The sequence below is a fragment of the Ranitomeya variabilis genome, chromosome 2 (genome assembly GCF_051348905.1).
Source record: "Ranitomeya variabilis isolate aRanVar5 chromosome 2, aRanVar5.hap1, whole genome shotgun sequence".
Taxonomy (NCBI): domain Eukaryota; kingdom Metazoa; phylum Chordata; class Amphibia; order Anura; family Dendrobatidae; genus Ranitomeya; species Ranitomeya variabilis.
Genome location: NC_135233.1, coordinates 494141763 through 494167947, shown reverse-complemented (window position 1 = coordinate 494167947; position 26185 = coordinate 494141763). Strand labels below are relative to the sequence as shown.

The following is a 26185-nucleotide window of genomic DNA, read 5'->3' as shown; positions in this document are numbered from 1 at the left end:
TGGCGTAAACAACATGAAAGCATCGATCCATCCTGCCTTGTATGGAGCATCTTTGGGATGTGCAGCTGACAAATCTGCGGCAACTGTGTGATGCCATCATGTCAATATGGACCACAATCTCTGAGGAATGCTTCCAGCACCTTGTTGAATATATGCCACGAAGAATTGAGGCAGTTCTGAAGGCAAAAGGGGGTCCAACCCGTTACTAGCATGGTGTACCTAATAAAGTGGCCGGTGAGTGTATATATACACATATATATCAAGGTTTTAAATATATACATACACACACTCACACATTAAAACCTTGATTTAGACAAGTCATTTTCTGATGACACATTCCTGTTAGCTAAAAAACCATTTTTCCACACTGGGAATAACCTTATAACCTGGCTTTTCTTGTAGCTCTCTGCACGCTTTACAGTAATAATTATCCCAACCTTGTTCTACAACTAGACCATATTTTGATTTCCATTTAAAATATTGTTCATATCTTAGATCGTCTTTGTCCAACTCTAATAGAAACAGTGCCAGCTCCTTCGGACTATGGAAATCATCCACATGAATAAAGGAGTCAGGAGGGATAAAGCGTTCATAGTTTTTACGAGAGGCTCCAAGGACAACAGGAACAACACCTACATTAAAAGAATTGATCCACAGCTTCTCCGTAATATAGTCCTTATGGTCAGAATTTTCAAATGCTAAATAAAATTTATATTGTGAAATGGTGCTATAAAAATTATCCCAGCTCAGTTCTTTGTGTTCCTTTCCATATACATCAATTTGGATGTAATTTTTCAGTTCCTCATAGTAAGATGTGCGCTTATTGCTTGGGTACCATTTACTTACCACCCAGGAAACCAACTTAGATTTTGAAGGGATTTTGAAAGCTTGTGGTTCCTTCAGTGGTTTTAGAAAACCATAAGGAAGAAAAATGTCAGAGTCTTCTCGATAAGTCATAGTTAGGTTTATGAGATTGTCTAACATCTTGAGGTTTTCTGTGATAATGGGAGGTTCAATGTTAAACCAAATCCAACGTTGATAGCCTGGTCTTGACCCCTGAGGCAGGTCTTTGTTATGCATGATGTCAAAATGATGGATAATCACCGCGTCAGCTTGACTTAGCATCTTACGATCTGCTGTCAAAGTGCATCCTGAAATGCCGTAAATAGACTGACAAGTGTCCAAAGGAAATAATTCTCCAAATGGCCAAGTCCAGACAAGAATGAGAAGTTGGGTCTTGTCAACATTGTCTTTTGATGTCCTTTGTATGAACACAGGATATATTTCCTTCCTTTGGGTTATAGTTGACAAATTCTTCGAGATCCATAAAATAATAAAAAGGACCAACAAAAGTAGACAGCCACAAGTCAGGACCTGCTTATGGTGGCTTTTCTTCATCTTCTGGTCAACTGCAAAAAAACCAAAATGGTCTATTCAGTTTTTTGAAACATGCATTTTTTTAAAAAAAACATACGGTACATATACAAATGTAACTAAAGATGCATGGTTTTAATTTTCCAAGAGGGACAAAGACTTTTTTATGGAACTGCAAAACAAATAGGAAAGCAGCAACAGATATTCCTAATCTGGATGGTCCAGCAGGTACATTACATGGAGACTGCGGGCAAAGCAGAAGCACGCATGCGCAGGCAAACGTATTTCTGGCTTATCTACTGGAATTACTTCCATGTACCAGAAATAAAGAAATAAAAAAGGTTTTTCAGGGCTATACTGGGAGAAGTCAGAGGGTTGCATAAATATTTACAGAATGCACAGCAAACGCTTAGTATGGTCATATTTTTAGCTGGTATGACACAAAAATGGTGACAAGTGCCCTTTAAATGGATTGTAAAACGTGGATAATCTCTTTACTAACTGAAGCATTTAATGTCTTACTAGCCATTTGTAGTATACAGCAGTCTGGGATATAGCCTGGGGAGTAAAGTAGGTGAGACAGCTATTTTGCAATGGCTAGGATACAGTGGGGTGCATTGAAATCACAGATCTCTATAGCAAAAGTCCTAATATGGCCCCTCTCTACAAGCCTCACACCCCTCCCCTCCTTCTTCCAAAGTAGTAGGTGAGGGGGAAGGGTCATACCTTCCAACTTTTAAAGTCACGGAGAGAGACATGTATTACAGCAGATACAGTAATACATACTGAAGTTCCTTAGTACTCTAATCCATTGCTAAACCCCTTTCATGGCCCTCATAGAGTAATACTCTAAAAAATGTCCACCAAACTGTATGACCGCAAAATCTAAGCTATCAGACTTGCTTCTCCTGGACCTAGGCCTACAAATGTTAAAGGAATAGGTTTATATCACACTTTCATATAAAATTCATCATTAAAGAAACAGTGTTTTTAATTTTTTTTCCATATATCTTTCTATGTTTAAAATAGGTGATGTTACAGCTGACCTCTACCCCCTCTCCCTCTATAATGATCTGTGCACGCATTAGATGCTTCAGTATTAGTGATGGGAGAACCATGGATGTTTGGGTAGGACCGAACATTTAAAAAAAGTTCAGTCCAGAACTCGAACCTTATTCAGATGAATTTGGCACCCATACCTCCATTGTTTATCATACTGATGACAGTGTGTGAGCCAGCAGCTGTGACCAGCAGTAAAAAGGTTACCGCCGTTCACAGGTGTCAGCTGATAACAGAGTGCGACTCACCTCAGGATACACTTGCTGACGCTGATAACAGTGAGAGCAGGTGAGGCTCATGAGAGTATTCATCAACCAGCGTCTGTGCTACAAATACATAAAAATTATGTGGAGACTCTTCTATTTTTGACAACCAACGCAGGCAAAATCCAACAGCTGCGTGCTGCAACCCCAGCTGTCAGCTTTATCATGGCTGGTTGTCAAGAAGAGGGGCCCCATGCCTTTTTTTTAATTATTGTTTAAATACATTTTTGACAACCAGCCAAGCTAAAATAAAAAGCTGAGGGTGGGGTAGGGGTGTTATTCTAAGACTTGGAAGGGGCCATAGATATTGATGGCCAATTCTGGCACTTTGCCCAGCCCTTCCCACTTACCCTGGTGCTGAGGTAAGTGGAGTAATATTTGTGTGGTTGATTTCAGTTGTGTTATGGCGGCTGACATCAAGCCCAGGGATTAGTAACGGAGAGGCGTCTATAAGACACCCCCATTGCTAACCCCATAGTTAGATTGTAAAAAAAAAAATTGATATATATACAGTACAGAGCAAAAGTTTGGACACACCTTCTTATTTAAAGATTTTTCTGTATTTTCAGATGAAAATCGTTAATTTACACTGAAGGCATCAAAACTATGAATTAACACATGTGGGATTATATACTTAACAAAAAAGTGTGAAACAACTGAAATTATGTCTGATATTCTAGGTTCTTCAAAGAAGCCACCTTTTGCTTTGATGACTGCTTTGCACACTCTTGGCATTCTCTTGATAAGCTTCAAGAGGTAGTCACCGGGAATGGTCTTCCAACAATCTTGAAGGAGTTCCCAGAGATGCTTAGCACTTGTTGGCCCTTTTGCCTTCACTCTGCGGTCCAGCTTACCCCAAACCATCTCGATTGGGTTCAGGTCTGGTGACCACCCCATCACTCTCCTTCTTGGTCAAATAGCCCTTACACAGCCTGAAGGTGTGTTTGGGGTCATTGTCCTGTTGAAAAATAAATGATGGTCTAACTAAACGCAAACCTGATGGAATAGCATGCCGCTGCAAGATACTGTGGTAACCATGCTGGTTCAGTATGCCTTCAATTTTGAATAAATCCCCAACAGTGTCACCAGCAAAGCACCCCCACATCATCACACCTCCTCCTCCTCCATGCTTTACGGTGGGAACCAGGCATGTAGAGTCCATCCGTTCCCCTTTTCTGTGTCACACAAAGACACGGTGGTTGGAACCAAAGATCTCAAATTTGGACTCATCAGACCAAAGCACAGATTTCCAGTGGTCTAATGTCCATTCATTGTGTTCTTTAGACCAAAAAAGTCTCTTCTGCTTGTTGCCTGTCCTTAGCAGTGGTTTCCTAGCAGCTATTTTACCATGAAGGCCTGCTACACAGTCTCCTCTTAACAGTTGTTGTAGAGATGTGTCTGCTGCTAGAACTCTGTGTGGCAATGACCTGGTCTCTAATCTGAGCTGCTGTTAACCTGCATTTCTGAGGCTGGTGACTCGGATAAACGTATCCTCAGAAGCAGAGGTGACTCTTGGTCTTCCTTTCCTGGGGCGGTCCTCATGTGAGCCAGTTTCTTTGTAGCGCTTGATGGTTTTTGCCACTGCACTTGGGGACACTTTCAAAGTTTTCCCAATTTTTCAGACTGACTGACCTTCATTTTTTAAAGTAATGATGGCCACTTGTTTTTCTTTACTTAGTTGCTTTTTTCTTGCCATAATACAAATTCTAACAGTCTATTCAATAGGACTATCAGCTGTGTATCCACCAGACTTCTGCACAACACAACTGATGGTCCCAACCCCATTTATAAGGCAAGAAATCCCACTTATTAAACCTGATAGGGCACACCTATGAAGTGAAAACCATTTCCGGTGACAACCTCTTGAAGCTCATCAAGAGAATGCCAAGAGTGTGCAAAGCAGTCATCAAAGCAAAAGGTGGCTACTTTGAAGAACCTAGAATATAAGGCATATTTTCAGTTGTTTCACACTTTTTTGTATGTAATTCCACATGTGTTAATTCATAGTTTTGATGCCTTCAGTGTGAATTATATTATTTTCATAGCCATGAAAATACAGAAAAATCTTTAAATGAGAAGGTGTGTCCAAACATTTTTACTGTACTGTATATCTACTATATAATTGTCTAAGCGTCACTTCCGTCTGTCTGTCCTTCTGTCTGTATGTCTGTCTGTCTGTCACGGTTATTCATTCGCTGATTGGTCTCGCCAGCTGCCTGTCATGGCTGCCGCGACCAATCAGCGACGGGCACAGTCCGGAAGAAAATGGCCGCTCCTTCCTCCCCGCAGTCAGTGCCCACTCCGTACTCCCCTCCAGTCAGCGCTCACACAGGGTTAATGGCAGCGTTAACCGACCGCGCTATGCCGTGGTCGGTTAACGCTGCTATTAACCCTGTGTGACCAACGTTTTACTATTGATGCTGCCTATGCGGCGTCAAAAGTAAAAATATCTAATGTTAAAAATAATAATAAAAAAAAAAAATCGTTATATACTCACCGTCCGTCGGCCCCTCGGATCCACAACAGGCCTTCCCTGCTCGCGACGCTCCGGTAACCGGTCCATGCTGCGATCTCGCGAGATGATGACGTGCGGTCTCGCTAGACCGCTACGTCATCATCTCGCGAGACCGCAATGCAATCTTCAGACCGGAGCGCGCGACGAGTGTCGGTAACCGGCTGCTTCGATCCTGAGGCTCCGGCAGGTGAGTATGTAACTATTTTTTATTTTAATTCTGTTTTTTTAACAGGGATATGATGCCCACATTGCTATATACTACGTGGGCTGGGCAATATACTACGTGACTGGGCAGTATACTATGTGGCTGGGCACTATACTACGTGACTGGGCAGTATACTATGTGTCTGGCCAATATACTACGTGGCTGGGCAATATACTACGTGACTGGGCAGTATACTATGTGGCTGGGCAGCATACTATGTGGCTGGGCAGTATACTATGTGGCTGGGCAGTATACTATGTGGCTGGGCAATATACGACGTGGCTCGGCAATATACTACGTGGCTGGGCAGTATACTATGTGGCTGGGCAATATACTACGTGGCTGGGCAATATACTACGTGGCTGGGCAGTATACTATGTGACTGGGCAATATACTATGTGGCTGGGCAATATACTACGTGGCTGGGCAATATACTACGTGGCCGGGCAATATACTACGTGGCTGGGCAATATACTACATGGCTGGGCAATAGCATATTCTAGAATACCCAATGCGTTAGAATCGGGCCACCATCTAGTATATATATATATATATATATATATATATATATATATATATACATACATATCAGAATAAAGTCGTTTATTTGAGCTAAAAGTAAAAAAAACAAAAGTTACCTGTAATAGGCAGAAAATAATAAACCATCACCTGTCCAATAAGAAGATAATCCATATCTGTCCCACAAAGATCCATATCTGTCCCATCCATGACTGCTCTCCACGCCAGCCGGCTCACACTGAGACAGGAGAGTAATCACGCTCCTGCAGTGTGTAGCGCTGAGCTGCCATAAGTGAGAGTACCGGGTTCATCAGCTATGAACTCCTATGACCTCTCACAGGAGCTCAGCGCTACACATTGCAGGAGCATGATTACTGTAAAAGGACAGGATTTCCTCCACAAAATTACTAAAACTTATAGTTATCAATGGAGGAACTCTACTTACACCTCTATTGAGGTCCGATAATAACTATTATCGCCGAACTTGACTATTAATAATTCATATCCACTAAATATGTCTCAACATTATCTTTTCCTTATACTATATACTAACTGAGACAAAACAGTGTAACAATAAAGGATATTTATTACACACGCACCAGTCTGCAGTCTATAACATACATATATATTTATACCCAAGCTGGCGACTATAAATATAAATATATATAATATATACAGATACAACTTTAATACAGTAATATCACTACAGCATACAGTGATATCCCAACATTATCACACAGTAATAACCCACACTATCCAGTAATATCACAACAATATCACCACAATATCACACAATAAAAACCCACAATTAACTGCCCGGATTACCCAAATCACACATGCCATATCAGCCCTCCCAATTAATAGCTTACCAGCCCTAAGGCCTAAGAGGTTACAGATTATACTCAGCCATGTGGGTCCATCATCTTTCCAGGAAGCAGGCAAAGCAAAAAAGGGAGAGCCACATGATCTTGTCCCTTTTATGTGACCAGCTAAAAGAGGTGTGTCCAGACCCAGGTGTGTAGTGGTGATGTCACAGTATATTGTGCACTAAGATACATCTCCTCAGTCCTAAATGAAACTTGTTTTTCCAGCACATGGCAGCTTTGTTTTACAGCAAGCTGGAGGAGGGGGCTTCGCTCCATGTGGCACACATGTGGGGTAATTATATTTAAATGTGTATACAGTATACACAAAACATGCACTAAACACATCTCTATGTAAAGATGTACATTTGGGGGCACTTCCCTTCTACAACCCCCCTGTTGTTGAGAACACGACAATGAAATTTGAGGGAAGTGTTGTGCTGGAATTTATTTGCCTAATCAACCCCAATATATTTAAAATAATGACCAGGAGGAAAATGACAGGACGAAGTGGCGTTGGGTTTTATTACAGTCTCCTCCTCATGGCTGAAATCTGAGAGGAGATGTTTCAGCTCGGCACCAAACATGAGAGGGGTGTTCTGGAGTCTCTCAGGGGCCTCTGGGTAAAGGTCAAGTCTTCTTCTCTGAAGTGATAGGTGCTCTTCTACATCAATACCTAAAATGGGACAATGGGAACAATACGCTCTGGGAGATCTCTAAATGCAGTTAATAAACATCCTTATTTTATGCTTCCTGTTATGACCTGGTGGTTAGGAGCACCCGAAGTGACCTGATGGTTAAAACAGAAAACCTGGGACAAGCTCTGAGGAAGTGGTAACTCTACTGACCGCAATCCCTAATCCTATCACACACACTAGAAATAGCCGTGGAGCGTACCTAACTCTCCCTAGACGCCTCTTCACAGCCTAAGAGCTAACTACCTCTAAAGATAGAAATAGCAGCCTACCTTGCCTCAGAGAAATTCCCCGAAGTAAAGGCAGCCCCCCACAAATATTAACTGTGAGTTAAGAGGGAAGTGACAAACACAGGAATGAAACAGATTTTAGCAAAGGAGGCCGAATCTTCTCTAGAAAGACAGAGGATAGGAAAGGGAACTATGCGGTCAGTATAAAAAACTACAAAAACCACGCAGAGTGTGCAAAAAGACCTCCACACCGACTCACGGTGTGGAGGTGCCGCTCTGCACCCCCAGAGCTTCCAGCTAGCAAGGAAATATCATAATAGCAGGCTGGACTGAAACATAGCATGTACTGAAAAATATATTCAAATACCAATGAACAGCAAATGACTAGCAAGGACTTAGCTTCTGCTGGAGTAGTCAGGTCATCTGAGAATTCCAAGAGAGATCTGAACCAGTACTGAGACATTGACAGCTGGCATGGACTAACGACCTGGGCAGAGTTAAATAGGGAAGCCAGCAGCAGCAATAAACGAGGGCAGCTGAGAAAGCCAACCTCAAAGATCAGCAGTTCCACTCAAAGCCACCAGAGGGAGTCCAAGGACAGAACTCACCAAAGTACCATTCACAACCACAGGAGGGAGCCCGAGAACGGAATTCACAACAGCTTCCCTGTTCCACCAAACTCATTCATTCTATATGCTTCTACTTCAGGTTGACCTCCCTATTAACCTTTCTTGAGCTGCCCAGTAATTAGCTAATGCCTCAACTCTCCTGAACCCCACAAAATGAATACAATTTTCCTTTAGTAATATGCTTGTCAATTGCTTCTGCTTCCTATACAGACACCCCTTCCAGTTTTCCACAATTCAACAGAGTAACATACAACCCTCACAGCTACTTAACACCCTAGGAAAACTAAACGTAAAACTAAGGCACACTGACTTTAGTTGTATCCTGCATCAGGTCTGAAAGAAAACCATGTTATCCGTCCAAACTTCAAGGTCTAAACACACAGTATAACACGACACTCCATCGTGTACATCCGTCATCTGTCCATGCTTCTCCGCCTGTCTTAGTTCACATAACAACAACCTTTATCCAAAACAAAACCATGTTATCCGTCCAAACTTCAAGGCCTAAGCACACAGTATAACACAACACTCCATCGTGTACGTCCATTATCTGTCCATACTTCTCCGCCTGTCTTAGTTCACGTAACAACAACCTTTATCCAATCTAAGATGCACAGGAAAACAAACAAACAAAGTCAATTTTACAGCTGAACTTCAAGGCCTGGGTGAACACACACCTCCCTACCTATCTTAGTACAAGCAACAAATCAGAGCATCCATGGATGTGACTCTATTATCCTGTGATCTGTGTTACTCTTATCATTATGAATTCTATGGCAAACTGGAGCTAAAAAATGCAAGTACCAGCAAATACACCTCATTTTTATTTCACAGGGGGTCTGATAGAAAACAGCAAACAACCAGCACACTAACAAATCAATCCTGTTATAATTGCATTCACATTGCACCTCAGATAAGGCCTTTCTGCCTCCTTTCTGAACCTCACTGGTGTAACAATACATTTAAATTACAAAAGAGCAAACTTAGCAAATAGAAGAAGAGTAAAATAAACTAAAACAAAACAATCAGAAAGACTAGAGGCCAGACTGAAACTCTGATAAACTGAGTTTACATCAAGGCCTCACTAGCCTGTTGTGAATTCTGTTCTTGGGCTCCCTCCGGTGGTTGTTGGTGGTAGTGCAGTTGTCTCTGGGTTGTAATCCAGGGCAGGTGTTTCTGTTGATTGCAGCTCTACTGTTGTGAAGTCTGTTTTCGGGCTCCCTCTTGTGGTCACTGGTGGTATGGTGTGCCTTTTGCTTTGGGCTCCCCCTGGTGGCCTTGTTTGTTATCCTGCTGGTCTCTGGCTATCAGCTGGTTCGTTATCCTCTGGGAGGTTCCTATATAGCTCTGTTTTACTTTCACTTGTTGCCGGCTGTCGATGTAATCAGTGCTACTCAGATTCCTTCTGACTACCTTGCTCCCAGTCCATGCAGGATAAGCTAAGTTTTGTTTGCTCATTTTTAGATCAGCAGTGTTTATCATGTTTTCTGTTCCAGCTTGCTAAAATGTAATTCCCTCGCTTGCTGGTTGCTCTAGTGGGCTGAGTTTCTCCCCACACACCGTTAGTTGGTGTGTGGGTTCTTGAAATCTCAGGATGGATATTTTGTAAGGGTTTTTTATTGATCGCATAGACCCCTGCTCTATTTTCTGCTTTCTAGTACTAGTGGGCCTCTTTTGCTGAATCTGATTTCATCCCTATGTATGTGCCTTCTTCTTACTTCACCGTTAATATTTGTTGGGGGCTTCTATATCTTTGGGGATTATTTCTCTGGAGGCAAGCGAGGTCTTTCTTTCTCTTTAGGGGTAGCTAGTTCCTCAGGCTGGCTCGAGACGTCTAAGAATTTTTTAGGCACGTTCACCGGCTACCTCTAGTTGTTTTGGATAGGTTCAGATTTGCGATCAGTCCAGTTACCATCTCCCTAGAGCTCGTCCTTAGTTTAATCACTTGCTGATCTATTTGTGATCCTCCGCCACTTGGGATCATAACAGTACAGCCGGCCAGTAAAGTGTTAATTTCATGGCAGAAGCAGGAGAAAAGAAGCCTTGAGAATTTTTTTTTTTTTTTTTGCCGTGTGTCTAGCTGCTGTGGCTAGCTTCTCTCCTCCTCTTAATCTTGGTGTGGCTCTGAGTTCAGCTGCTGACATGAATGTCCAGAGCTTGGCTTCCAGTCTGGATCATCTTGCTGCTAGGGTTCAAAGTATTCAGGATTTTGTTGTTCACAGTCCTATGTCAGAGCCTAGAATACCTATTCCGGAGTTGTTTTCTGGAGATAGATCTAGGTTCCTGAATTTTAGGAACAATTGTAAGTTGTTTCTTTCTTTGAAACCTCGTTCCTCTGGTGATGCCATTCAGCAAGTTAAGATTATCATTTCCTTTTTGCGTGGTGACCCCCAAGATTGGGCCTTCGCATTGGCGCCAGGGGATCCTGCATTGCTTAGTGTAGATGCGTTTTTTCTAGCCCTTGGATTGCTCTATGAGGAACCTAATCTTGAGAACCAGGCTGAAAAAACGTTATTGGCCCTCTCGCAGGGGCAAGATGAAGCAGAGGTGTACTGCCAGAAATTTCGGAAATGGTCGGTGCTTACTCAGTGGAATGAGTGTGCCCTGGCTGCAAATTTCAGAGAAGGTCTTTCTGAAGCCATTAAGAATGTCATGGTGGGGTTCCCTATGCCTGCAGGTCTGAATGAGTCAATGACTCTGGCCATTCAGATTGATCGGCGTTTGCGGGAGCGCAAACCTGTGCACCATTTGGCGGTGTCTTCTGAACAGACACCTGAATCTATGCAATGTGACAGAATTCTGACCAGAAGTGAACGGCAAAGTTATAGATGGCAAAATGGGTTGTGCTTTTACTGTGGTGACTCAGCTCATGTTATCTCAGCATGCTCTAAGCGCAAAAAAAAGGTTGATAAATCTGTCACCGTTGGTACTTTACAGCCTAAGTTCATTTTGTCTGTTACCCTGATTTGTTCCCTGTCATCTTACCCGGTTAATGCTTTTGTAGATTCAGGTGCCGCCCTGAGTCTGATGGATTGGTCATTTGCCAGGCGCTGTGGTTTTGATTTGGAGCCTTTAAAATTCCCTATTCCACTAAGGGGAATTGATTCTACACCATTGGCTACGAATAGACCTCAGTACTGGACACAAGTGACCATGTGCATGACTCCTGTTCATCGGGAGGTGATTCGCTTTCTTGTACTGCATAATTTGCATGATGTCGTCGTGTTGGGTCTACCATGGTTGCAGACTCATAATCCAGTCCTGGATTGGAAAGCTATGTCGGTGTCAAGTTGGAGTTGTCAGGGAATTCATGGTGACGCTCCTGTGGTGTCAATTGCTTCGTCCACTCCTTCTGAAGTCCCTACGTTTTTGTCAGACTACCAGGATGTATTTGAGGAGCCCAAACTCAATTCTCTACCTCCTCATAGGGACTGTGATTGTGCTATAAATTTGATTCCTGGTAGTAAGTTTCCTAAGGGACGACTTTTCAATTTATCTGTGCCGGAGCATGCTGCCATGCGGAGTTATATAAAGGAGTCTTTAGAGAAGGGACATATTCGCCCGTCCTCATCCCCTCTTGGTGCAGGCTTCTTTTTTGTGGCTAAAAAGGATGGTTCCCTGAGACCCTGTATTGATTATCGCCTTTTGAATAAAATCACGGTCAAATTTAAGTATCCTTTGCCATTGTTAACTGATTTGTTTGCTCGCATTAGGGGGTCTAGTTGGTTCACCAAGATAGATCTTCGTGGTACGTATAACCTTGTGCGTATAAAACAGGGTGATGAATGGAAAACTGCATTTAATACGCCTGAAGGCCATTTTGAGTACTTGGTGATGCCTTTTGGACTTTCTAATGCTCCTTCAATCTTTCAGTCCTTTATGCATGATATCTTCCGTGAATATCTGGATAAGTTTATGATTGTGTATCTGGATGATATTCTGGTTTTTTCGGATGATTGGGAGTCTCATGTTAAGCAGGTCAGGATGGTCTTTCAGGTCCTACGTGACAATGCTTTATTTGTGAAGGGCTCAAAATGTCTTTTTGGAGTCCAGAAGATTTCTTTTTTGGGTTTCATTTTTTCTCCTTCTACTATTGAGATGGACCCAGTCAAGGTTCAGGCTATTCATGACTGGACGCAGCCTACATCTGTTAAGAGTCTTCAGAAGTTCTTGGGTTTTGCTAATTTTTACCGTCGCTTCATAGCTAATTTTTCTGGCGTTGTTAAGCCTTTGACGGATTTGACCAAGAAGGGTTCTGATGTGACTAATTGGTCTTCTGCGGCTGTGGAGGCCTTTTGGGAGCTGAAGCGTGGGTTTTCTTCGGCTCCGGTCTTATGTCAGCCAGATGTCTCACTTCCCTTCCAGGTGGAGGTTGATGCTTCCGAGATTGGAGCGGGGGCTGTTTTGTCGCAGAGAAGCCCCGATGGCTCTGTGATGAAGCCATGTGCTTTCTTTTCAAGAAAGTTTTCGCCTGCCGAGCAGAATTATGATGTCGGTAATCGGGAGCTGTTGGCTATGAAGTGGGCATTTGAGGAGTGGCGACATTGGCTCGAGGGAGCTAAACATCGTGTGGTGGTCTTGACTGACAACAAGAATTTGATTTATCTCGAGTCGGCCAAGCGGCTGAATCCCAGACAGGCTCGTTGGTCTTGTTTTTCTCTCGTTTTGATTTCATGGTCTCGTACCTGCCGGGTTCGAAGAATGTGAAAGCTGATGCTCTTTCTAGGAGTTTTGTGCCTGACTCTCCTGGAGATTCAGAGCCGGCTGGTATCCTTAGAGAAGGGGTGATTTTGTCTGCCCTCTCCCCAGATTTGCGACGTGTGCTGCAAGAGTTTCAGGCGGATAGACCTGACCGCTGTCCACCGGAGAGACTGTTTGTCCCGGATAGATGGACCAACAGAGTCATCTCCGAGGTTCATTCTTCGGTGTTGGCGGGCCATCCTGGAATATTTGGTACCAGAGACTTGGTGGCCAGGTCTTTTTGGTGGCCTTCCTTGTCGCGGGATGTGCGTTCCTTTGTGCAGTCTTGTGGAATTTGTGCTCGGGCGAAGCCTTGCTGTTCTCGTGCCAGTGGTTTACTGTTACCTTTGCCTGTCCCGAAGAGGCCTTGGACGCACATTTCCATGGATTTTATTTCAGATCTCCCTGTCTCTCAGAGAATGTCTGTCATCTGGGTGGTGTGTGATCGTTTTTCTAAGATGGTCCATTTGGTGCCCTTGCCTAAGTTGCCTTCCTCCTCCGAGTTGGTTCCACTGTTTTTTCAAAATGTGGTTAGTTTGCACGGGATTCCTGAGAACATTGTTTCTGACAGAGGATCCCAGTTTGTGTCTAGATTTTGGCGTACCTTTTGTGCTAAGTTGGGCATTGAATTGTCTTTTTCGTCGGCCTTCCATCCTCAGACGAATGGCCAAACCGAGCGAACTAATCAGACCTTTGAGACTTATTTAAGATGTTTTGTTTCTGCTGACCAGGACGACTGGGTTACTTTTTTACCGTTGGCCGAGTTTGCCCTTAATAATCGGGCTAGTATGTGGTACCTGTGGTTCCTCCGGTTGAGCCTCCTGCCCCGGTGCTGGTTGAGGGAGAATTGGAATACGTGGTGGAGAAGATCTTGGATTCTCGTGTTTCTAGACGGAGGCTCCAGTATTTGGTCAAGTGGAAGGGCTATGGTCAGGAGGATAATTCTTGGGTTGTCGCCTCTGATGTTCATGCGGCCGATTTGGTTCGTGCCTTCCATGTGGCTCATCCTGATCGCCCTGGGGGTTTTCATGAGGGTTCGGTGACCCCTCCTTAAGGGGGGGGTACTGTTGTGAACTCTGTTTTCGGGCTCCCTCTTGTGGTCACTGGTGGTATGGTGTGCCTTTTGCTTTGGGCTCCCCCTGGTGGCCTTGTTTGTTATCCTGCTGGTCTCTGGCTATCAGCTGGTTCGTTATCCTCTGGGAGTTTCCTATATAGCTCTGTTTTACTTTCACTTGTTGCCGGCTGTCGATGTAATCAGTGCTACTCAGATTCCTTCTGACTACCTTGCTCCCAGTCCATCCAGGATAAGCTAAGTTTTGTTTGCTCATTTTTAGATCAGCAGTGTTTATCATGTTTTCTGTTCCAGCTTGCTAAAATGTAATTCCCTTGCTTGCTGGTTGCTCTAGTGGGCTGAGTTTCTCCCCACACACCATTAGTTGGTGTGTGGGTTCTTGAAATCTCAGGATGGATATTTTGTAAGGGTTTTTTATTGATCGCATAGACCCCTGCTCTATTTTCTGCTTTCTAGTACTAGTGGGCCTCTTTTGCTGAATCTGATTTCATCCCTATGTATGTGCCTTCTTCTTACTTCACCGTTAATATTTGTTGGGGGCTTCTATATCTTTGGGGATTATTTCTCTGGAGGCAAGCGAGGTCTTTCTTTCTCTTTAGGGGTAGCTAGTTCCTCAGGCTGGCTCGAGACGTCTAAGAATTTTTTAGGCACGTTCACCGGCTACCTCTAGCTGTTTTGGATAGGTTCAGATTTGCGATCAGTCCAGTTACCATCTCCCTAGAGCTCGTCCTTAGTTTAATCACTTGCTGATCTATTTGTGATCCTCCGCCACTTGGGATCATAACACTCTACTAGGTATTTAGGTGTGCAGGATCCATTAGTCCTTGCCAGTTGTCCATTGTTCTTGGAGGGATTGCATCTCTGTCTGGCTCCTCATGCCCTGCTGTCAATTCAGCTAAGATAAGTGTCTGTTTTTTTGTCTCTGCAGCACACATGCAGTGTGCTTTACTATTTTTTACTGATATTACTGTAAAAAATTTCAGTCATGCTGGATTCTCTGGAGATGCAGATATACATTCTATGTCTTTAGTTAGATGTAGAATATTTGTATTATCTGCTGTGGATATTTTTAGGGTTTTAATACTGACCGCTTAGAATTCTGTCCTATACTTTTCTATTTAGCAAGAAGTGCCTCTTTTGCTAAATCCTGTTTTCTGCCTGCGTGTGTCTTTCCTCTTATACTCACAGTCAATATTTGTGGGGGGCTGCCTATCCTTTGGGGTTCTGCTCTGAGGCAAGATAGAATTCCCATTTCCATCTATAGGGGTATTTAGTCCTCCGGCTGTGTCGAGGTGTCTAGGACGTGTTAGGTACACCCCACGGCTACTTCTAGTTGCGGTGTCAGTTTAGGGTTTGCGGTCAGTACAGGTACCACCTACTCCAGAGAACGTCTCATGCGGCTCCAAGGTCACCGGATCATAACAGTACAACTGGCCAACAATGAGTTAAATGCATCTCTGAAGAAGGGAAGAAAGGTGTTGAGCCATTTTTTTTTTCTGTAGTCTGTTTTGTCTTTCCTTCCCTCTTTTCCTCTGGGTGACTGAGGAGTCTGGTGCTAGCATGGATGTTCAGGGATTGGCTTCTCGTGTAGACCAGCTTGCTGCTAGGGTGCAGGGTATTTCTGATTATATTGTTCAGACTCCGGTTTTAGAGCCTAGGATTCCTACTCCTGATTTGTTTTTTGGGGACAGGTCCAAATTTTTGAGTTTTGAAAACAACTGTAAACTGTTTTTTTGCTCTGAAACCTCGTTCCTCTGGTGATTCCATTCAACAGGTTAAAATTGTCATCTCCCTGCTGCGTGGCGATCCTCAGGATTGGGCATTTTCCCTGGAATCTGGGAATCCGGCCTTGCTTAATGTAGACACCTTATTTCAGGCTCTAGGATTATTATATGATGAACCAAATTCTGTGGATCAAGTGGAGAAGACCTTGTTGGCCCTGTCTCAGGGTCAAGAAGCGGCAGAATTGTATTGTCAGAAATTTAGAAAATGGTCTGTGCTGACTAAATGGAATGAGGATGCTTTGGCGGCAATTTTCAGAAAGGGTCTTTCTGAATCTGTTAAAAATGTTATGGTGGGGTTTCCCACGCCTGTTGGTCTGTGTGATTCTATGTCTCTGACCATTCAGATTGATCGGCGCTTGCGGGAGCGCAGAACTGTGCGCGCTGTGGCGTTGTCCTCAGAGCAGATGCCTGAGCCTATGCAGTGTGATAGGATTCTGTCTAGAATGGAACAACAAGGATTCAGACGTCAGAATAGGTTGTGTTTTTATTGTGGCGATGCTTCTCATGTCATTTCAGTCTGCCCTAAGCGAACAAAGAGAATCGCTAGTTCAGTTACCATCAGTACTGTACAACCTAAATTTCTGTTATCTGTGACCATGATCTGCTTATTGTCGTCATTCTCTGTCATGGCGTTTGTGGATTCAGGCGCCGCTTTGAACTTAATGGACTTTGAATTTGCCAGGCGTTGTGGTTTCCCTTGCAGTCTTTGCAGAACCCTATTCCTTTAAGGGGCATTGATGCTACACCTTTGGCTAAAATTAAACCCCAGTTTTGGACACAGGTGACCATGTGTATGGCGCCAGCCCATCAGGAAGATTGTCGTTTTCTGGTGTTGCATAATTTGCATGATGCTATTGTGCTGGGTTTTCCATGGTTGCAGGTACATAATCCGGTGTTGGATTGGAAGTCTATGTCTGTGACTAGTTGGGGTTGTCAGGGGGTTCATAATGACGTTCCTTTGATGTCAATCTCCTCTTCCCCCTCTTCTGAAATTCCAGAGTTTTTGTCTGATTTTCAGGATGTATTCGATGAGCCCAAGTCCAGTTCCCTTCCACCGCATAGGGACTGTGATTGTGCTATTGACTTGATTCCAGGCTGTAAGTTTCCTAAGGGCCGACTTTTCAACCTGTCTGTGCCTGAACATACCGCCATGCGGAGTTATGTTAAGGAGTCTTTTGAGAAAGGGCATATTCGGCCATCTTCTTCACCGTTGGGAGCGGGATTTTTTTTTGTTGCTAAGAAGGATGGCTCCTTGAGACCCTGTATTGATTATCGCCTCTTGAATAAGATCACAGTCAAGTTTCAATACCCTTTGCCTTTGCTTTCCGATTTGTTTGCTAGGATTAAGGGGGCTAGTTGGTTTACTAAGATTGACCTTCGGGGGGCATATAATCTTGTTCGTATTAAGCAGGGTGATGAATGGAAAACTGCGTTTAATACGCCCGAAGGCCATTTTGAATACCTTGTGATGCCATTCGGGCTCTCTAATGCTCCATCTGTTTTTCAGTCCTTCATGCATGATATCTTCCGGAATTATCTTGATAAATTCATGATTGTATATTTGGATGACATTTTAATTTTTTCCGATGATTGGGAGTCTCATGTGAAACAGGTCAGGATGGTATTTCAGATCCTTCGTGATAATGCTTTGTTTGTGAAGGGGTCTAAGTGTCTCTTTGGAGTGCAGAAGGTTTCTTTTTTGGGCTTCATTTTTTCTCCCTCATCTATAGAGATGGATCCGGTTATGGTTCAGGCCATTCATGATTGGATTCAGCCCACATCCGTGAAGAGCCTTCAGAAATTTTTGGGCTTTGCTAATTTTTATCGCCGTTTTATTGCTAACTTCTCCAGTGTGGTTAAACCCCTGACCGATTTGACGAAGTGGAAAGTTGCAGTGTCAGTTTAGGGTTTGCGGTCAGTACAGGTACCACCTACTCCAGAGACCGTCTCATGTGGCTCCAAGGTCACCGGATCATAACACTAGCCTCCCTGGTTGTAATCGGCCATTTTGAGGAGTCTGCACATGGTGGGGCACATGAGACTGAGAGAAAATGCCATTATGTCTGTGTAAATGCCTGTGCTCCTTGACAATATTGCTAGGCCCCTCACAATTACTTATGCAATAGCAGTTCCTTGCAATATGTGAGTTGCCCAGCCAGGGCAGTGGGGTACTCGGTACCAGGTCCAGTCTGCAGGGGGAATGTCACGGTGGCTGCGACCCGGTCCGTGGCCCTGGGGCTCAACATTAAAAGGCAACGAACGATCTTTAAAGGGGAAACTGTTCAAAGTCTGTCGTGACGCCACCTGTGGTGTTTGGTCAGTAGTGGGACCGACGCTGCATTCCCTGGGGGGATGTTGTGGCAGCACGGGTGTTACACTTTCCACAGGTGAAGCGTGGTCCCCAGGGGTCCTATGGTGTGTGGCCAAGATGATGGCATGTGCCAATGAATAAATGGAGGAGACAAGTTGTAAGTCTTTACCTGGTTTATTGCAGATGGTAGGCCACAGTCCAGAGCACCGGCAACAGGTGCATTAGGAGTCCAGGCAATCCTGAGACAAGTGGAATCCCATTGACCGGTCAGGTTGGGGGCCTTCCACTCTGCACTTGTTGTGTCTGAGGTCCCTGCTGCCACTAAGTGCTCGAAACAAGGTCCTAGTTGTTTCCCCTGTCTTGGGACAGGTACCTGTATGGTAGGCAGCTACCCCCTACTGGGGGTCTCCACACGGTGACTCCAGGCTCCAGGGTTCTGCTGTACCACAGGCGTGAATGGGCAATATCCATGTAATCCTATGCTCTCCGGTTCTGCTCTGTGTCTTAGAATTTCCACATAAGTCTCAGGTTCCCGGTACCCGGTTACTGCGCACTGACTCCTTGGAGGCCCACTCATAGCCTCCTTGAGTCCTGTATCTCCTCACTGCTCCCTTCTTGTCTGTCCTAGCTCACAGACTCTCTGTACAGACTGAACTGCACTCACTGGTCTCCTGGGACCAACTGTCTAGCTCCTCCTCCAAACCAGGATCTTGGATTTGGAAGGTGTTGTGTGTGTGATAACCTGCCAAAGGGCACATGTCTCCAGGCATAGCACTACCCTCCCCGAGAGGAAGGCAGCACTACTGTGGTACCCGAACTCCTGGGGTGCCACATATGTCCAAAGTGACCACATATATAACATTTCGCAGAGTGATATTTCCTCTCTCTCCTTGTACCAGACCATTTGCAGTACCTGGCAATATGGGCGGAGCCAGCACAGGCATAACATCTAACACATGCCATGCCTGATTAAGGGGCCCTGATAGAACATACTTCCTTTTGTCTGGAACTTTTAAACTCTTCCATTACTAAGGATGCACTTTTAACAATGTTACGTTTGCATTTTCTTTGTAATTTACACAGCAAATACCTGTCGTTACATTTCTTTATTGGATCAAAATTTGATAAAATATTTGATCCCTCACCTGTTCCATGACTCCACCCTTTTTGCCCTGCATAGGGCACAATTGGTTGGGGATCTGACCTTGTTTTCAGAGACAAAGAGAAGGCCGGCACCACATTTGAAAAATCATTGATGATATTTTTCAGACTAGTAATCATTTGGGAACTAGTATCCTGCTCCACCCTGAACTGGTTGACAATAGCATCAATAGCTGCTGCCGTTTCCTTCACAGCTTTGGTCTCAACCCCAGACTGAGTCAGCTGTGCTTCCATATCAACACAACGATTTTTCATTTGCAGTAGCTGTGATTCAAGGCTAGAAATCAGTTTTTCTCTGTCCACATTATACTGATTCTTCTCTGCCAGTTGTGTCTGTAAGGCACACACTCTCTGCACATTAGTCACACAACACTGGCAGTGGAAATTTGGGGAATCTGCATTACACAGGGATTCCTCATACACACAGATCAGTTTGGCTAACATTTATAGTTGTTTACTTGATTTATTCAAGACCGACCGTCTCTTTATGCACATGCTGTCATGCCCACATGCTTGTTCCAATAGGGAAGACCACAGCAATTCTGCAGATTTGGGTATAGTGGGGGTTACTGGGTGAAATGTACTGTGCTTTGCTAATCTTTTAAGGGTCGATAAGTCCATACTCACTCTTCCTGAAGCCATCTTGGTCGTCTTCCTTGTCCCTTCTCTGCTGCTTGAAAAGGTCATTTTAGCTCTGGAACACCTTTTCCTCACCAGCTGGACTTTTACCTTGAGAATAACTATGACTCTTTGGAAGACTGGACTGGTAAAGATCACCCCAAACTCTCAAAGATTACCAAGCAAAGTAAAAATAAAAAACGTAAAAAAAATCAGAAGCCATTGTAAAAGGACGTGTTCTAGCTCCTGTCTTTGTATGAGCCAGCTGGTGTGGAGAACAGGCATTTGATGTGACTGCTCTTCAAATCATCCGGATCTTCTTGAGACAAATGTGGATTATCTTCTCAACAGACAGGTGAGGAATATGCTGGTTTATTATTTTCTGTCTTTTACAGGTGACATGAGCTTAGGCGTAAAAGTGAGTATAACTGCGCTTTTATTTTTATTTCAAATAAAGGATTTTATTCTTGTTGTGAGCTTTTTTCTAAATTTACTATGGGGTTAGTAATGGGGGTGTCTTATAGATGCCTCTGCATTACTAACCCCTGGGCTTGATGTCAACCCCAACCCCAGTACCCCACTTGCCACCGCTACACGGCAAGTGGGAAGAGCGAGAGGTGGATGTTTTAGTCTGAGAGGGAGCAAATATCCGTGGCCCTTTCCTAGAATATTAACATTAGTCCACAGCTGTCTGTTTAGTTTTTGCTGGTTATTGATTGTGGATTGGAAGGAGTCCACACGTCTTTTTTGGGGGGAGGAGGAGTGGTATTCCCTATTCTTATCCTTTACTGGTTAATAAACAGCTGGAATATTAACATCAGCCCCCAGCTTGCACTCTGATATTTATGAAAATTATGGGGGACCCATAACGCTTTTTTTCAATTTTTTTTTTATTTATTATCAAGAACAGTAAGGTCACCTGAGTTCATAGCAGCTGTTTCTCTCGCTTTGCAAGTGCCAATGCCGGACTGATGAACGCCCGCGTGTCCGGCACTCAGCAGTCTGGAACTGGAGCAACTTTTCAGGTTACCAGAGTTTACAGCGACTGGGTCTCTTGGCAGCTGCGAGGCCTGGAAATCTCGTGGGAAACTTTGAGGAACATTTTAAAGCTACTGAATTTACCAGTTGCTGGAACACCTGGAGGCTGTGAACTAAGGTTACCTTGGGTATGTATTTTACTGTACTTGTTAATAAAAAAAAATGAAAAAAAAATACAGTGTGGGTTCCCCCTTAATTTTCGGAAACAGCTGAGGGAAAGCAAACCGCTGAGGGCTGATGTTAATAATCTGGGAAAGGGGACAATATCCTTAAAAGATTTTCAGGCTATTAAAAATTAGTTCACATCTCTTTGCTTAGCCTTTACTGGCTATTTTATGGGGGAGCACCAGAATAAAAATGACATGGCGCCCCCCTATCAATTTAAACTAGCAAAGGCTAAGGAGACCGCTGTGGACTGAAATTAATAGCTAAGGAAATTGACTCCCCTCCCAGGCTAAGAACATGAGCCCTCAACCACCTCAGACATGGCAAATTAATAAGGTGCACCAAATCTGGAGTTTAGCCTCGCTCTTCCCACTTGCCCTAGTGCATTAACAAGTGGGGTAATAGTATTTGGGCTGATGTCAGCTTTGTATTGGCAGCTGACAACAAGTCCAGTGGTTAGTAGTGGAGATGAGTCTATAAAACACCCCCATTACTAGCCCTATGGTCATATTGTAAATAAAAAAACACCCTGAATAAAGTCTTTTAATTGAAATAAAGAAACTGACCTTTTTTATAATTTAAGATAAAAAAAGCTATACTCACCTTGATACACTGAAGCCCATGTCCCCTGTAAAAGAATTAAAATAATAACCATATTCCTCACTCGTCAGAACATAATCCATTTTTACCTTGCCGAGTTTAGCTCTGCTACATCTAGATGCCAGGCTGAACGCTAGCATGATGCGAGTGTTTAGCCTGCCAGCAGAGACACTGAGCTGCGCTTAATTGTGCAGCATCAGTGTCTCACAATGGAGTGAATAAGGTGAGCTGAGTTTTTAGCTAAAGAATTCTGTTCACCTCACAGACGTCAACACTAGGGCGTGAGAAAGTTTTCACGCTAGCGGTGAGGTCATTGAGGTAAATGGAGTTAATTGACCATGAACTCCACTCACCTTTCTCGCGACACTGTGAGGCACTGATGCTACGCTATGACGTGCAGCTCAGAGCCTCTGCTGGCTGGCAGGCTGAACGCTCGCATCATACCAGCATTCAGCCTGGCATCTAGATGCAGCAGAGCTAGATTCATCAAGGGACAAATTAATTAAGTCATCAGACAGGTGATGAATATGGTTGTTTATTATTTTAATTCTTTTACAAGGAACATGGGAATCCATGGACTAGGCATCAAGACGGGTATAACTGTTTTTTTATTTTAACATTTTTGAAAAAAAGTGTCAGAGTCTTTATTTCAATTAAAGGGCTTTATTATGGCTGTGTCTTCCTCACAATATGAATATGGGCTTATAGACACCCCTACATTACTAACCCCTGGTCTTGATGTCAGTGGCAACAAAACAGCTGACACCAACCCCGCAAATATTACTCCACTTGGCACAGCACAGAAAAAAAAACAAAGTCCTGCACCCAACTGAGGTACTGTTCGCACAGGGGTCACGATGTAATGATGTCATTGTTTCTGCTGTGCCGAGTCACTCAGGTGCACAGGTAGAGAGGTACAGCAGGGGGTTGCAGGCTCCCTTTGGCACCATTCAATTCAACAGTATTCTGCATCCGACATATGCAGATACTTCAAAAATTGCAATGACTGGCGAGGTGTAGTTGTAGCGTATGGTGCCACTTGGCAGTAGGCCCTGCCCCCAGCTCACGGGCCCCATAGCAAAGGATGGTCTACAGTTATGGATGGCACATCCATGCAAAGAAATACTTCAAGCCTAAGGCAACAGATTAATTATTTGCTGTGAGTGCAGGTAACATGACTATTATTCAATATTTTCTCACTAATGCCTGCAGGGCAATATCTCCATGCCAATTTTTTTTTTTATGTACATTTGTATTTTTATGACTGTGGAGAAAAAAGTTAGAAAATCAGTTCTGCTGTCACTGATAGAAGGACTATTGAAATTTAATGACTTTGTACAAACTCACACACTTCCTCAAAACTCATTGGCCCGTCTCCGGCTGTTTAACCCTTTAATGGCATGATCAATACCGATCGCAACATTTAGGAGGTTGGGAGAAGGAGGGAGCTCCCTCTTCCACCTGATCGGCGACCCCGTAACCTCATTGCGAGGGCCCGATCGTTGCCATGGTGACCCAAAGTAGTTATGACAACATCTGGGTCACCAGGCTATGGATAGTGTTAGACCATGCTGACGGCATGGTTTAAGAGGCTTCTGTCAGTGCAGCACTGACAGGTATAAAGCATTGCAATATATGCATTATACCAGTGATCAGAGTGCTAAAAGTTAAAAGTTCCACAGAGTGACTAAGTAAAAAAGAGATATATATCCATAAACAAGTTTTTTTACATGGAAAGTACACGTTTGATATCGCTGCATGCGGAACGACTCGACCTATAAGGGTATGTGCACAAGTTGCGGAATGGTGTGTGGATTTTTCCGCACTGATTTTGGTAAATCCGCAGGAAATCCGCACTGCGGATTTACTGCGGAATTACCTCGGATTTACCGCAGTTTTTCCACGGTTTTTGTGCGGATTCCACCTGCGGTTTTACACCTGCGCATTCCTATTGAGGGGCAGGTGTAAACCGCTGCGGAATCCGCACAAAGAATTGACATGCTGCGGAATAAACAACTCAGCGTTTCCGCGCCTTTTTTTCCGCAGCATGTGCACTGCGGATTTTGTTTTCCATAGGTTTACATGGTACTGTGAACTCATGGAAAACTGATGCGAATCTGCAGCAGCCAGTCCGCTGCGGATCCGCAGCAAAATCCGCAGCGTGTGCACGTGCAGCGCCCCAGAGTCCTGGTCGTTGCAGTAATGTCGCTCTGCCACGAAGGGGAGTGATGTTACGTCTGATGGCACTAAAGGAGTTCACCTGACCAGGTATCGCAGTCACACACTACACTTCACACTCCAACCACCAGGGGGAGCAAAGCGTTCTATGTATTAGGCCACTCCTCACACTCGGGTAAAACTGGGGGTTGGATAGGAAGTTAGGGAGAACGCTACTGGGTGAGACCCAGGAAAGACCTGTCAGGTAGACAGGGAGAGAAGGAGGAACATCTGAGCTGCAGACAGAGGTCCCTGTCAGGGGTGGGATCCTGGCAGAGACTGAGCGAGAGATAGAACGTTACGGAGCTGCGCCTGCACCTCATTGCGGCAGCATCCTAAGAAAGGACAAGAAGCAGAGTATATTGTGGAGAAGTGAGAAACGAGAGCAGAGCACAAGGAGATAATACCAGGTGGAGTCCTGCCCTAAGATCAGCAACATCCTTCTGAGGCGCGTAGCCGGTGGCCGGAACACCGAGGGAGTAATAGGCTCTACGCATTACTTCAAACTACGGCAGGACAGTTAATTCCAAGTTGGCTGTCCAACCTTTAACCTAATGAAGACAACGGAGGCAAATTGTGGGAGAGGGGCGTCTCTATGGTCCCTATAAAATAGCTCCAGGCCTACCCCGTCATACGGGTCGTCCTATCCATATCATCTGGGGGACGTAGAGAGCGAGAATATCAGAAACATACACAACAGTTGTGAGGACTATCCCGTGGTGCTCAGCAGGGAAGTACTACAACACACAGGCGCTAGTAGGAAGTCTACTGATTTCCACCTGCAAAGGGAACTCTGGATGTGCCTTCGGACCGGCCGGATTCAGCCAGCCCCGTTAGCAGTGCTCTGGATTGTGGATGCTGAAGTCTACAGTAAAAGGTAAAGAGACTGCAACCCTGTGTCCTCGTTATTTACTGCGACCTACACCATCATCATCTACCTTACTGGGAAGCCCTGGGGACATACTTCACCTGTGGGAAGGTATACCATCTAGCTGCCATAACATCACCCCAGCGGACCCCTCAGCAGCGTCGGTCATCCTGACCGAATACCACAGGTGGCGTCACGAACACTTGACAAACTATACCTTCAATTGGGCGCCCCTTAGCAGGGCCACGGACCGGGTCGGGCCACCGTGACATCCCCAGAACCGAGACAGAAGGGACCCGGTACCGAGTACCCCACTGCCCTGCACCTGGGGGCGATCCACACATACCCTAAAACTGTCACTAGCTAACACCTTCAGTGAACACTAAGAAAATAAAAGGCAAAACAAAACTATGCTTTTTCATTATACAGCTGAGCAAAAAGTGGAATAAAACACAATCAAAAAGACGAATGTAAATAAAATGGTATCTCTGAAAAAGTCCTCTTGTCAAGCAGAAAACAAGCCACCATACAGCTTCATCAATGGAAAAATAAAAGCCACAGCTCTCAGTATACAGGGATGCAAAAAGAGTTATTTTTTCTATAAAATAGTTGTTATTGTGTAAAAGCACCAAAATAAAAAAAAAATACATAAATGTGGTATTACAAATCTTACTGACCTGAAGAACAAAGCTGTCTTATCAATTTTACCACAGTGGAACAACAACAAAAAAAACACAATTCCTGAATTGCTGTTTTTTGTTCATTCTGCTTCCCAAAAAAAATCAGACTAGAAAGAAATCAAAAACGTTATGTGACCGAAAGCGGTACCAATAAAAAAATTCAACTATTCAATTATAGCTCTCAAATATGGTAATTCCAAAACTTGTTTTTGCAAAAAAAGTTTTTTAGTGTCTGACAGCAGCCAAACATAAAAAAAAATATAAATCTGGAATCGATGTAATTGCACCGACCCGAAGAATAAAGTTGTCTAATCACTTATACCACACGAAGAATGGCATAAAAAATTAGAAACCAATTCTTCACCTGCTGCAATATACTATGTGGCTGCTATATACTATGTGGCTGTGCTATATACTATGTGGCTATGCTATATACTATGTGGCTATGCTATATACTACGTGGTGTGCTATATACTACTTGGCTGTCTGTGTTATTTGCTACATGGCTGTGTTATATACTACGTGGCTGTGCTAAGCGTGACATACATACATACCCGTATTTTTCGGCATATAAGACGC

General features: G+C 44.0%; 1 protein-coding gene across 1 annotated transcript; it reads right to left on the bottom strand.

The window, feature by feature from the left end:
- Nucleotides 1-294: 294 nt before the first annotated feature.
- LOC143809658 (4-galactosyl-N-acetylglucosaminide 3-alpha-L-fucosyltransferase FUT5-like) lies at nucleotides 295-1459 on the bottom strand. The gene has a single exon (XM_077292711.1). It carries the CDS (start codon nucleotides 1396-1398, stop codon nucleotides 343-345), a length of 1056 nt encoding a protein of 351 aa, XP_077148826.1. The 5' UTR covers nucleotides 1399-1459; the 3' UTR covers nucleotides 295-342.
- Nucleotides 1460-26185: the final 24726 nt, after the last annotated feature.